At 33.4% G+C, this 13,941-nt stretch overlaps 1 protein-coding gene across 1 annotated transcript; it reads left to right on the forward strand.

Moving 5' to 3' along the window:
• The first annotated feature begins 1,516 nt into the window (after positions 1-1,516).
• LOC128210990 (uncharacterized) lies at positions 1,517-13,585 on the forward strand. The gene is made up of 11 exons (XM_052915358.1): positions 1,517-1,642; positions 3,289-3,325; positions 3,652-3,730; positions 3,976-4,104; positions 5,073-6,940; positions 7,582-7,726; positions 8,178-8,324; positions 9,194-9,361; positions 10,907-11,014; positions 11,399-11,561; positions 12,822-13,585. Exons 1-11 carry the CDS (start codon positions 1,612-1,614, stop codon positions 13,052-13,054), a joined length of 3,108 nt encoding a protein of 1,035 aa, XP_052771318.1. The 5' UTR covers positions 1,517-1,611; the 3' UTR covers positions 13,055-13,585.
• The last annotated feature ends 356 nt before the right edge of the window (positions 13,586-13,941 follow it).

Genomic DNA, 13,941 nt, shown 5'->3' on the forward strand with positions numbered 1-13,941 from the left:
TATATCTATCAACTGAAGTTAAATATAATCTTATGCAACGCATCTTAAGTCTGTAAACTTTTAGAACAATTCAGGTTCGCTTGAAGTATTGGAAAAGAAGAGCACTTCTGTATCCCAAAACTCATCGGCGTCTGACACATTCCTCTACGAAAATGGTGAAACAAGATCCCTTTGCGATAGCAAACAAATCACCATCGAGTACAATGAAAATGAGAGTTTAAGAAAGGAATCTGGAAATGATATTCACCAGGTTTTAGATGAAGTGCTAAACATGTTTTCCTAACACAGTACAGAACAGAACAGACAGTTTATTCGGCTTATACAAGAGTACATCGTCGTAATACATATAGTTATATGTATAAACATGTCACGTATATGAACTTACAAACATAATATTATATCATGTAAGATAATGAAGGAAAATGGTTTATTTAAATTGAATACAATATATTTTTATGTTAACATTGGCAGTGAGGGAAAGTTCATAACTACTATATTAAGTTGTATTAAATATTATTTATTAATAAGTGAGTTGCGTATAGCAAATGCTTCTTTAATATATTTACAAACATTCATAGCTTCCTTTTTATCGCATGCTGTCAATAATTATTGAATTTGAATACAGATGGATTAACAAAGTAAAATCGTTATATAGCACATTACACATTTATATAATACATCAAACACAACGTAAAGGATTCACATTTCCGAAATGATTTTCATTGAACAAATTCCCACTCCACATTAATTGTGGTATTCATGCTGTTCTTGGATGCTGTCAACTGGTTTAACAGCGATGATACTCAAGGCAGTCGGATACAGTGACATTAATATTCAGTTTTATAGGCCAGGCAAGCGTTTATTTGCTGGAATTTGTTTAGGTTTGACAGTGGCCAAAAAACATGGCAAATATGTTGTTGGGTAGGAGTAAACTGACTTTAGATGCCCCTCTGAAAATACACTTAGAAACTACAGTCCACTCAATTGTGGTCAGTCAGGTGGCATCGATCCAGGGATAATCGACATAATGATAACCGTACTGCAAAACGGAACAGTTAAGCATTATCGTACGCGATTATGTATGGCGGTAAAAAGGTTAAACTTTGAGTCAGGCGCTGATGTTTAAGGATATGAATCAGAGTCATGAATCATGGAGAAGCAAAGTATGAAGCTCATGTGAATTTAAGTTGACGTTGTACTGCAAAAACAGCAACTAACTTAATTACATTGCTTGGAGTCATGTCAGAGTTTGAAAAAAATCACAATGCATTTCCTAATAAATTACAACTCATGAATAAGCACCACAACATATTCATTGGCAACACGACGTTCGCAAAATTGAGTCTAGTGCACAAAATACATCAAATCAAAATTGAAAGACGTAGAAATAATCGAAACCTAATGTACAGAAATAAGTTAACCATCTGACGCTTCTTGTGCAGAGTACGCTTGGTACTAGACAAGGCCACCACTTTCTTTCAAAAAGTAATTGACTGCCTCTGAACTCATTCAAAATGTTGTCTGCTCCCATATATCCAAAGACGCAAACTGTGTAAACAAACACAGTTTTTTTGTATTTTGATCCACTTAACGTATTAACAACACTCAATTATGGAAGTGAATTCATTATTCCATTATCTAGGTAAGTGCTTGCAGTGAACTATAATTCAAAACAAACAATGAAACCAACAGATGAAGTGTATTGCTTTTTCGGACAGTGAATTCGGACTCACGACCTTACAAGATGTTGAGCCGAATGTTGAGCATTTCCATAAATAGTTAGTTTTTTAGGCTTTTAATGGGGTTTTCCCTATATCATTTTTGGACTGATTAGAGAGTTACAAATAATACATAATCATTGTTATTCTATTGAAATTGCCACAGACCTATAAACCATGGATTGGCAACTCTCATTTATGTTAATGCGATAATCTCAAACTCACGCGTGCAGCAGGATTTCATTCCGAGATCTTACTGTATGGTCATTTTCTAGACGTCCGACATCAGCCGAATAAATACATGTAGGAAAACATTATTCAAAATTGACTCAAATAAGCGGTACTTTCATTTTAGTACATAATAGTCCAATGGAATCTGATTAGAATAACAGTTATTAACTATAATTAAATCTATGACAAACAAGGCATTTTTAGCAGAGATGGCGGAAATAACCTAAGATAGCGGTTAATCACCGATCAGAGATTCGGCGGAATTTTCCGTTATTTGCCGAGCGCAAGCTAAGGATTGTGGGTAAATTATTATTTCTTATCGTTTCACCGATATCGGGCAGTTGCCAGTCCATGGTTTATAGGTCCGTGAAATTGCTTATTTGCTTTTTTCAACTAGTTATTTAAATTGTATTAAATGAGCTGAACTGTGTTTCTAAGTTATCTTGAATGAGCTAAGAGACTGGAAATGCGGTGAGAAAATCAAAAATAAAGAAATGGTAGGAGACAATCTGCAACTAAATCGTGTAATGGAATTTTGCTAAATTCTCTGAACTTTTTTCAATTTACTTACCTTGCCTAACCTTTCCATTATCCTCATTTTGTTAAAAGGCTCTTATACATCATGCTCAATTAATTATAAGACTGACGCACAATCATGCTCAATAAATTATAAGCCTGACCCACCATCATTCTCAATATATTGTAAGACTGACGGTGACCCACAATCATGCTCAATAAATTATAAGCCTGACCCACCATCATGTTCAATAAATAATAAGCCTGACCCACAATCATGCTACTTAAATAATATGCCTGACCCAGGATCATGCTAAATAAATAATAAGCCTGACCCAGCATGCTCAATAAATAATTAGTCTGACCTAGCATCATGTTAAATAAATGAGCATGATGCTAATGGTGGTGCAATCAAAGGGGCAGGTTGCGTTGTTTTGACACACCACGCCCCCGTCCGTTTTTTTAATAATATTTTAGTAGGAATACGATGTGGTAACTGTAACTTGTGATAAGTGGCAAAACAAATTATACAAAGATAATAGAATAAAAATAAAAAAATCAAAAAAAAATCCAGTTATCACAAGTTACAGTAACCACAACGTATTCTTACTAAAATATTGTTTAAAAAAAAAAAAGGACGGGGGCGTGGTGTGTCAAAATAACACAACCCGCCCCTATGGGTGCAATAAGGGCCCTATTCACACTTCATATCTAACAGCCTTGTGACCATTTGGTAAATGTGTGATTTCCTGAAAGATTTTTAAAGGAAGGGTAAATCTAGTAATTTGTACAAATTTATATGACAAAATGTTTTGTCTTTCAGAAAAGATTGTAACGGACATGTTGGCAAATCCAGGAAGGTATGTCATCATTGTTTTGCTCTGCTGCTAATAACAAGCAACTCCTACTCTCACAGTTTAATACCATAACATTTTAATAACATTTATAAAAATTGATAAATATCCCTTTACCTCATGTCAAAAGCTGAAATTCTGCAGTTGAATTGATTCAAAGGGGCTTCTGTAAATATCTTCCTACATGTGCGTTTATTGTAATCCGTATCATGTATCCTTGATTATCAGCTGCCAGTGTACATGAAAACATTTTGAGCACATGTGATTTATGGTCTGATGTCTATGTACCTTACTCTACACTTGGATGGTTATCAGATTTATTTTTCTTTCAGCACCAAGTGCTTGTATGCAGAAGATGGAAGCAGATTTTTCAAGTTTGCTTCCCTCATATTTGAAGACATGGATGTGAAGGTATTACCATAGGATTATTGTTTGGTTGTACTGCTTCTCAATTTTAATTGACCTCCTACAGATATTTCTGTTGCTTATACTTGTAATGACAAGTAGAAGTTATTAAGTAAGAACAAATGACAAAAGGAGGTTTTTGAATTTAGAAAACAGAATAGAACACAATAAACTAAAATAATTTATATCATTTCATGTAGCAATTTTTCCATTCGCAAACATAATCATAAACTTTTGTGTATATTTTTCAGGATCCTCAATCTTTGTACTTACGAGAGGCATTGCGAGGATTTAGGAAGTCCTACGGGTCAAGATCGGCTGATGTCTGCTTGTATTACGTTTTTCAGTTTATCAAAGTTGCTCAACATCTTCAACCTCAGGTAACGACATAAAGATTGGCAAAAGTTGTACTAAATATTAGTTAAAAATAAATTCAAAACATATAAATAATGTAAAAATTTGATGAATGAAAGCTTATTATAAACATAAGACTTTCTTTTTACCCTGACACATAAATATGCACCACCCCACAGACAAAGTATATTTATTCATTTTATCCAATATTACCCAACCTTGCCATAGTTTTTAATTGCATATTGTAGAGTCCACAATTCTTGTATGCTCATTGGTCATGATAAGTAAATAAACTCTGTTGGTTTAGGGATTAATGGTCAAGATGACCTTGACTAGAAAGATAATTTCCAATCAATAACTTGTGAATGACATGTTGTAAAGGCCTCAAACTCTGTATGAAAATTGGTCATGGTCAGTAGATATCTCCTAAGAATAAAAAGAAAAATTGGTCAAATGTCAAACTTTTGGTGACTTTTTAGATAGTTTTTGCTAAATATATCAAAGATGCTTTATTTTACAGTTTTCAAACTTAGGGCAATTCCATTTATACATATAACCCCCAGGGAGAAGGCACTATTATTAATTATACCACCCCCTACTGAATTATTTTTATCCTTTTGGGGTCCAAATTAGCGAAAAAAGACACCCACCCATATACTATTTAAGTAATTGCCTTCCCCCCGTGGGTTATATGTTTTACTGGAATAGCCCTTAGTATGATTATTCAGTATGAAATTGATCATGAACAGTGGATGATGACTGAATTGATTTTGAAATCAACAGGTCAAATGTCAAGGTCATAACCCCTTTTACATTAAAATGAGTATATTAGTTTTGCCAATTATGGGAGCACCCAAAATGTGACACTTTCAATTCACGATTTATTATATTCTTAAAAGATAAAGGAAATATTATATTTGAAGATATAGTCGTACGATATTTAAAATTATTTCATTTCTAAATGAATTAAAATCATTACATTTTTTTATTTTAGGGCGTACCCTTTGCTTTAACAACAAATGAAATGAAGGCCACTCTGGAACAATGTAAAAAGCATCTTGTCTCACATGTTTCCTCTACTTTCAATATTCTTCAAACAGGAGATCTTCCATGCTTTGATACTGACAAACCTCATGACACAGAACTTCCTCATGTTCTTGATATTAACTTGACCCATTGGGAAGCAAGAGACTCCTATACAGCAGCAACTTCTGAGTCATATCATAGGGATCAAATAGATGCAATTGCGTGTGGAAGGAAATATGTTACAGAAAAAGTTCAAAAATCAATAGACCTTAATAATTTTCATGGCAGAAAAAGTGATGTTGTTTCTGAAAAACAAGATTGCAAATCATCTGGATGTGCTGTTGATGTTGTGAAATGTGTCCCTGGTACAAGGAATAAAGAGATAACTGAAGATAAGACTTGTATAAATGGAAAGGGTAACTTAACTGATATGGCCAAACAAAAAGAAGTAATTGGTTTGGGAAAAGAAACAACTGATAATGGAGATCGAGATGAGGTCATACACCTAGAAATGAGAAATCTGAAACAAGATTTGATTGAAGATGATGTTTCTTGGTTCTTTTCCACTGAAGATAGATCATTGATGAAAGTAAAGAATGAAGTTGTTTCATCTAATTTGCATGAAAATAAGAGAATTGCAGTTGAAATAGAAATTGAAAATAACACAGAATCGAATGAAAAACAAATGGTTGAGGTTGAAGGTAAAGCAATTGAATATGCATTGACAATTTCACGAAAAGCTAATGACAAAGAAACCACTGAAGTAAAATCTGAGGAAATTGAAGATGACCTAATTAGAGAACTAGAACAGTTGCAGAAAGATATAGCAAATGATCTTGAACAAGTTGCCTTGCTTCAAAATCATACAGCTGCAAAACAAGTAAAGAGGTCAAATGACTCAATAGATGAAGTATCTGTGATAAATACTTCCTCTGACAGCGACTTTGAAGATTGTTTTGATGATTTTGAGAGAACTACTAAAACAAATAAAGATTACAATGAAATGAAATTGAAGAAGAAGACACAAGAAAGTCTGTTTAAATTTGATACATTTGATATTGAGTTAGGTGAAAATTTGGATCAAGAGTTTAAAGAAGTGGTGTTTGTAATGGATACCAGTGCAGAAATGAAAAGAGCTGAAAGTTTTGTTGATGATGAAGAACAAGACAATAATCAAGAAAATAGTGGACACACGACTTCTACAGCAAAGTCACAAGAATTGCTTGGCTCCAGACAGTTGCATAACACTGATCCAAAGGAATTTAGTTTACCACTAAATAGTTTAGCTAAATCTCAAAGTAAGCTTGATTCTTTAAATCTTCAGGATGTTCAAATGATGTTAAAATGTGTCAATGATAAGCAGAGCACATTTGCAGCTAAGATGGCTGTTCTAAGTAGACATTTGAATGTTAATAATGATGTAAACTCAGAAAATAAAAGTGAAGTTGTAACAGACCCATCAAACAGAAGTATCAACAATGGAGATGGAAAACTAAACAAGGATAGCAATACAGATACCACAAGCCCAGTTAACATTGAGGTTAAGCATATAAACAGAACTAAAAAAGAGCTAATAGAAGATGGCAAGGACCAGCTCGACCAACAGACTCGCCAACAAGAAACTGATGTGAACAAAAAACTGGATCCAAGCAATAAAAAGAGTTTTTACAAGAAACATGCGGATATTACAATTCAGAAAGACAAATCCAAAAACAGAAATGAAATTTTAAAACTTGTGAAAGGAACTGTTGGTGACAATGACAGTGAAATTGCAGATGTTGTAACAGATATTATTATGTTCCAAAATGACGGAAAGGCAGAGGGGAAAAAGTTTATGTGAGTAAAGCATTGTTATATAACTTTTGACATGATGCTATATATTATTTAAAGAGAAATCACTCTGAAGTTCACTAGTTCGAAATCAACACAAGATTATTTACTCTGCATTTAGTTAGATGGTGCTTAATATAAAGTATAAATGAAGGTAATTTCTGTAAAAAAAAATATGTAATAATAATAACATGATCCTACAAAGAATAACACAATAACTTAAGTTTTCATAATGGACTGTGTTGTATTATTAATGTAATAAAAATATAATACATTTGTCCCCTTTGTATAAGTGGCTTTTTATTAGCTTGATTGTTTTCCGGACAAAGAAAAGTGATATATTCATGATTGTCAACGCCTTGGTTAGGCATTATGGGTTGGCAGTGTCAAAAACTTGGGTCAAAACCTAAGACCTGTTCAACATATTCACATGTAACTTAATATTTATGTTGCCATAGACAATATGAGTTAGACAATACCGACATAATCTTGGCTTAAACCGTTGTTTAATAATGTCTCGCATTGACTGGATAAAATACATATGAGTATATTTGCATATATATGTGTGCAGTGCCTGGAAGCTTCTGCATTTCATGCAATAATCCTGAAATGATATTTATGATTGTCCAATGTCTGCTTATTCACAGTCTGGACCCAGCTGTTGTGCAGTGTTACTGTCAGCCTGGTGGGAAGAGAAGACCAGTTCTGGTTCCTGGTTTGGTGATATCTACATTATCTAACCAACTGGGAACCATTCTCAGAAATGGACAGTCAACATCATACAGGACTTTGGTAAGGAATGTTTAAGTGACCTTTTTGGACCTGACATATGTTGACACCATCTTATTACAGTGTGAATTTTATTGACCAAACAGATCTTAATATTGTATATTCTAATCACAAATTCCATACTTGTATTTTATTATTCAAATATTTGTCAGTATTCATGACAACAAAAGCCTATCCTGTTATAGTGCAACCTTAATGTTACCGTAATCTATTCCAAATGTTAAAAAAAAAATCACCATATATTCAAAGAGCAAAGTATGTAGATTTTTTTTTTATTGAACATCTTTTTACAAATCTTTGCTGAAATTCAGACTATTCACCAGATCAAACATTTCAAGTTTTAGTGATTTATCATTAATACATGTTTTTTGTTTTCAGGTAATTTGAAAAAAAGTTCATTCCTTCCAAATGTTGCAGTTACTGAATGTGATTTAAATTGTTTGCGATTTTGCAGCTCCTGAATGCCGACCTAGCACGGGACTTCAGACACAAAGGTTACAAGAGCATGAAAGGGACACAACTCATTTCAGCTGAAAACTATGCCTCCACAGTTGATGAGAAATCTACCTGGAAACAATCCATTTTCACTGTTCTCAATCAGGTACATGTATAGCTTTAAACAACATCCCTTATGATGAATATCATCTTAAGATATGGTCACTGTATTAAATCTGCACTTGCCTTTGTTGATTAAAAAATACCCCGATATCACATACAACATGTGGACACATTCTCAGCTTGTAGTCCAATAAATGATCAGGCCCCCCTTAAAATCAAATACCTGTAAGGATCTCACAACTGCAAAATTCTTGTGTAGAGATTTTACAAATGAAAAAAGACCCAAAATTGATATCACTTTACATCTAACATTTTAATTGAAACAAACCCAAGTATGTATTTGTTTTAGAAATAAGTAATTGTTAATTTGCCTTCAATTATTTTCCACACTTACCATGTTTAGTAACTGTTACTTAATGACATTCAAGAAAAGTTAAAAGAACATCTAAAGTTTGTTTCTTCAAGTTTATAATGGTCTGCCCACACCCTTTGGCTCCATTTTGCCTTGACAAGCTGTGATGCTATCACAACTTAAAGTGCAATAAGCGATATCAGATTTGAACAAACAGAGAGATACAAGGAGATCCTGGTTTGATACCCTAATTTCTTTTCAAGAAGACCTCTTGGGTTTTTTAACTTGCTTGGTGAAAAGCTCACTTACAACTTTCCTGGGTTTAGTCAGTACGAGTACTCCCGATTTCCCAGTACTTTTCTGATTCATGCATAACATGTTTGCCTATTATTACGATTTTTTTCCAGTACTTTTCTCTAATTTGAAGTGCTAACATATTTTGTTATGGTGCAGTCGTGGATTGTTTCTGGGACCTTCTGCATCTGAAGCAGATGGTCTACCACTGAGCTATCCGGGCAGTAAAACATTCAAAATGAAAGTAATCATTCTTTTATTCATAGTTGAAAGTCAACCTGATACTGGTAAAAGGAACAGCATCAGAATGGATCAGAACAGAGCTGGAATCAAATGGCGTGGTTGTGCTTGACCAGATGGGTTACCGAGCATTGGAGCTTGTTTCCATGGCAACACAAACAGACATGCTTACCTATGTTTTACTAGCAAATGAGGTAGGTGCATTTTAAAGTACATGTACATACCATTAAAACATATATCAAGTGGCCCCTCATTTTTTATTTTACGAACAGAAGTTAAGGTATTTAGATTAAATTAACTAAGTGCTTCATCATCAACCTCAGCAAGTTTATCCAAATGAATTTGAAAAATGTTATAATTCCTTAAGATCATATTTAGAAAATTATTAAAAACTTTTTTTTATAAACCTTTTTTCAGTAATTCTAAAACTGGAAGCTTTTGTCTTTCATCACCATACAATGACAATATGTGTATGGGCGGGCTAAATATTGATCAGGTTAGATAACCAGCCATGTAGCCCCATTCATTTCAGAGTTATGGTCCTGAATTGCCAAAATTACATTGATGATACACTTTGTTTTCCAAACTCCTACTAGAAGAGCTTTTCTCTGATAATCACCAAACTTGAACAATATATGTATTGGCAAATATCTCATAGATATTCAGCCATTTTACCCCAGTCATTTGAGAGATATGTTTCGTAATTTGCTTAAATTGCATGAACTTTAAAGCAACTCATAATACAGACAGGCGTATCTAGTGATGGTTTGCAACTCCTTGTTCTACATACCAGTAAAATAATGTAATGGAGAACTACAAGTTTGAAAATACCTTCATGAATTTGTAGTATGTTAATTGAAAATTCCCTTAATGAAAAAAAATGAAAATTGTTTAAGTACATCATTTTATGGTGAATGGACTAGATGGTTTGATAATGTGTTAAGATACTACAAATATTGTACCTATTAGATTTAACTTGGCTGTTTTCTGAAGAAAAAAGATTAAAAGATTGTCATATAGCTTTCATTTTGTTGTCCGTGTCCTTGCACCTACACTTAAAACTTGGTCATAAACCAATCAAGATATTCAAATGAAACACATTTCCCATGTGTTCAGCGTGGCCCAGAGTGTTTTATCTCCCAACTCAGATAAGTAGATCCAATAATTTAACCATGCTAGAATTCTTATCTTGCCCACAGATAAAATGCCCATATGGAACTCCTTTTTAATGGTCACCACATTGTAATAATTACCTCCCTTGTTGAAGACAGTAGTCTGTAGCATCATAGAAAGCTTGTCTTGTGGCAATATTTAGAATGCTAATTAACTATTTCTCGCTTCAAATGTCACCATAAAAAAGTTTTCACGCATATTTCAAGAAATAATGCTCCACTTTCCTCCGAACTATTTAAAGACCGATTTGACTAGAAACATAATCTAAATCACTGCGAGCATATCCCTGACAACCACGAATTATCAAATATCCATACACATTTATTTTCACTATGCACAAAAGAGTTCCAGCAAAAAAACATTTTATCACAATTTTGTTTAACTGAGGTGGGAGAAAAAGCATCTACCATAGCCGCTCGTGTAAGATAGGTTCATCCCGACCCTCGCGCAGGGTGTTTTGCGGAAACTCGGAATGAACCTATCTTGCACTCTCGGCCATGGAAGGTACTTATAATCTATTCTAGCGTACTTTCTATATTAAAATTTGGGATGTGTTTTATTTCTAGGACATGGTATCTGAGGGTATATCCTTGTCTTCATGGCAACCAGACTGGATGGACCATTTAAAATGTCACAATGAAGTTGTCTTAACTGTTCACAAGTCACCATTGCAGGTACAAGTGGTTATATTTGTTAGTACTTTACTGGGATAAAAGTCTGTTTTCTTCAGTACATGAAAGTTGTATTTGTCACTCTTTTTTTATGTCAAATACATTTTCTCAAATGCCTTTGTAAAATTAATCAAAAAAGAAAAAACTCCATTGCTGCAAGTTACTATAGGTTTGAAATTGAAGGATTTTCCATTTTTCAAAGTAAAACCTATTCATGTAGAGTTCATGTTCAGATAAATTATGATAGCTTGACTGCTAATCAATAGCTATTCATTAATATCTGTAATTATTTTTCAACATTTTCGAGTTCAAACTTTAATACCCAGGTAAACATTCTCTTGATATGGAATTACATTTTATCATTCAATTCATGCTGTTTTGTTTCAGACAGTGGTCATTAGCGAAATTCACCCTGCACTCTGTGACCTCCGAGAGCAGGAGTTCTGGGATTGTTTGTACCAGCTGACCTCAGTTTTGACCTTTGATGACATAGTTGTGGGTCAAGGTCAAATAGAGAAATACTGCATTGATGTCATTGAAAAAAAGATAGGTATGTTTATGCAATCAGAATTTATCTTTTCAAATTATTTTTCTTGCATGCCGGACGTGTGCTTCCGGTCATGTAACCAGTGCTAGAAAAACCCATCTTACATACCCCATGTAAGATGAGTCACACGCAACAACGCGCCACTTCTTATTTCATTTATTGTATGGTTTATGAAAAATAAATTATGCCTTTTCAATAAAGCGCAATCAAATAAATTATATATATATATGTTTGCAAGACTTTTGATTAAAATTGAAAATAAATTATCGTAAAAAAACACTATTTTTAGTTACTGCGCTCTATGACATCAGTAAACAACGTCGCACGCGCTTTTTGGTGTTATTGTACAAAAGTTCGTTTTCATCGTCATTTTTTCCACAAATTGATCAATTTAGATACGCAAGAAAGCATCAATCATGTTTTTCCGGTCCGGATCGAAAAATCCGACCCTCGGGCACTTTGCGTGGCCGGTAACTCGGCAAGCCTCATTACCGGCTTACGCACGTGCCCTCGGGTCGGATTTTTCTATCCATACCAGACACATGATAGATACTCATAATATATCATAGAAAAACAGTTGTGACATTGTTAACAAAATATATAACTACAACTTACTAGAAAACTGAAAAATATTGTGTAAGATTTAGTTTCAGAAGTATTACAACTTCACAGGAATGTTGTTTAAATTGTGCACCTGGGATTTTGTCTTAAAATGACTGATTTGTAGTACAGTTATGGCCTCTGACGTAGTTAAAAAATAGACTAAAATATCTTGTGGTGCATTAAGCTCCAAAAGTATTGCACTCACTCTCATGAAATTTCCCAGGAAAGTTGGTAAGTTTCATGTTGTTAATTCCAAAACAACATTTAGTCATCATGTCTGTAGTTGCCTCTAGTTTTAACAGACATACAGCACAAAATCTTTACACTGATTAAATAACCATTATTTTAAATTAGGCAAAAACATCTAACTGCATACATGTAAGTCAGCTAATTATTTTAAAAGATTCCATGTCTGGTTTTTAAACTTTTCAAGGGAAATCATGTCTATAATAAACTGCATTTCTTTAAACCCGTGTTTGCAGTGACTTAATACATTTATCATTTTCTGTAGGTAGAAACCTTTATGACTGAGTGTTAAACCCATTTCATACAATATCATTAGTTTTCCAATGTGGAAAAAAGTGCATTTTTATTGGAAAGTTGGTTATGTTACAGTGAACACATTTTAACTGTTGCATTGTGTATTCCTGTTGTTTTCAGGTGTCCTTCATTCGGCATCCGATGTTAGCTACAGACCACCAATACTTGAAACATTTCAAAGAGCTCTTCAGCATTACATACAACATGTGTCGCCTTACCACGGATACATTGAAAGCTCAACTATGAAGATGAAAATTCTTACAAGAGCGCTAGACATAGCGAGTGTAGTTGTAAATATTGACTGTTTCATACAGACAGGGCGTACTGATAATGATAACGTGGACAGCTTGTGAAAAGTCAAAAGTAGTGATTCCCATTGCTTGGAACACTTAACCAAAAAGTGTAAAAACAGATTCAAGATAAAGATAGACGTTGGAATGAGAACATTAAATACATTATGTATTCATTATGATTGTATCATTTATGAGTGGTCATTCAATATGGAATTTATTATATACGTTTTCAGAAATTGATAAAAACAAGCCAAGCCTTATTAATATATATGACATTTTGTCGATTTAAGTTTAATAGTAAGTATATTAAATTTAATTTTGAAGCCAAAAATGTGATATTCTATTTATACCATGCTGCATGATGGCAATTTATGGTAAAAGTTTATTTATAATCATAGAATACTTTCTGAAAGGTTAATCTGCAATAGATATTTAGCCGTAAAGGTAAATCAACTGCAACTATGTTTATGAAGGTTTAGAAGTTTGAATTAATATGAAATTACTTGAAATCTTATAGTGAATTATTTTGCAAAACCATTTATTGTGTTTATTGTTCATTTTGATGTTAGAGCAATAAATAGTTTCTACTTATTTTTTTTTTTATTGTTTTATGGCATTGGTCATTTGATCGTCAAAGAATACTTTTTTATCATAGCCCTGGTGTAAGCAGTTAAGCATTGTGCAAAAACCTTTCTTTTCACCATAATTTGTAAACTGTTAGATAGTTGGCCAAAACTAGAACATGAATAAATATATAACATAAAACATGGTTATAATAGGGTTACTGCGTTTTGATCTAGGATTTGTACTCGTCTTGAGCGGGGGGTTTTCAAAATCACTTTAAGTACAAAGACTCATTATTACATCTAAGACTATAACATACTTTGCAGGCATATGTGATATTGCCCTTCAGCTTTCTAAAAGTATGTCATAATTTGGCTTCTTCA

The sequence above is a fragment of the Mya arenaria genome, chromosome 12 (assembly GCF_026914265.1).
Source record: "Mya arenaria isolate MELC-2E11 chromosome 12, ASM2691426v1".
Lineage (NCBI taxonomy): Eukaryota > Metazoa > Mollusca > Bivalvia > Myida > Myidae > Mya > Mya arenaria.

Excerpts from the sequence above, each read along its gene's own strand:
- LOC128210990 (XM_052915358.1), top strand. The coding sequence starts at position 1,612 with ATGGAAGTGAATTCATTATTCCATTATCTAG. Across the intron at positions 7,727-8,177 it reads CAACATCATACAGGACTTTG|CTCCTGAATGCCGACCTAGC; the intron begins GTAAGGAATGTT and ends GCGATTTTGCAG. Across the intron at positions 9,362-10,906 it reads ATGTTTTACTAGCAAATGAG|GACATGGTATCTGAGGGTAT; the intron begins GTAGGTGCATTT and ends TTTTATTTCTAG.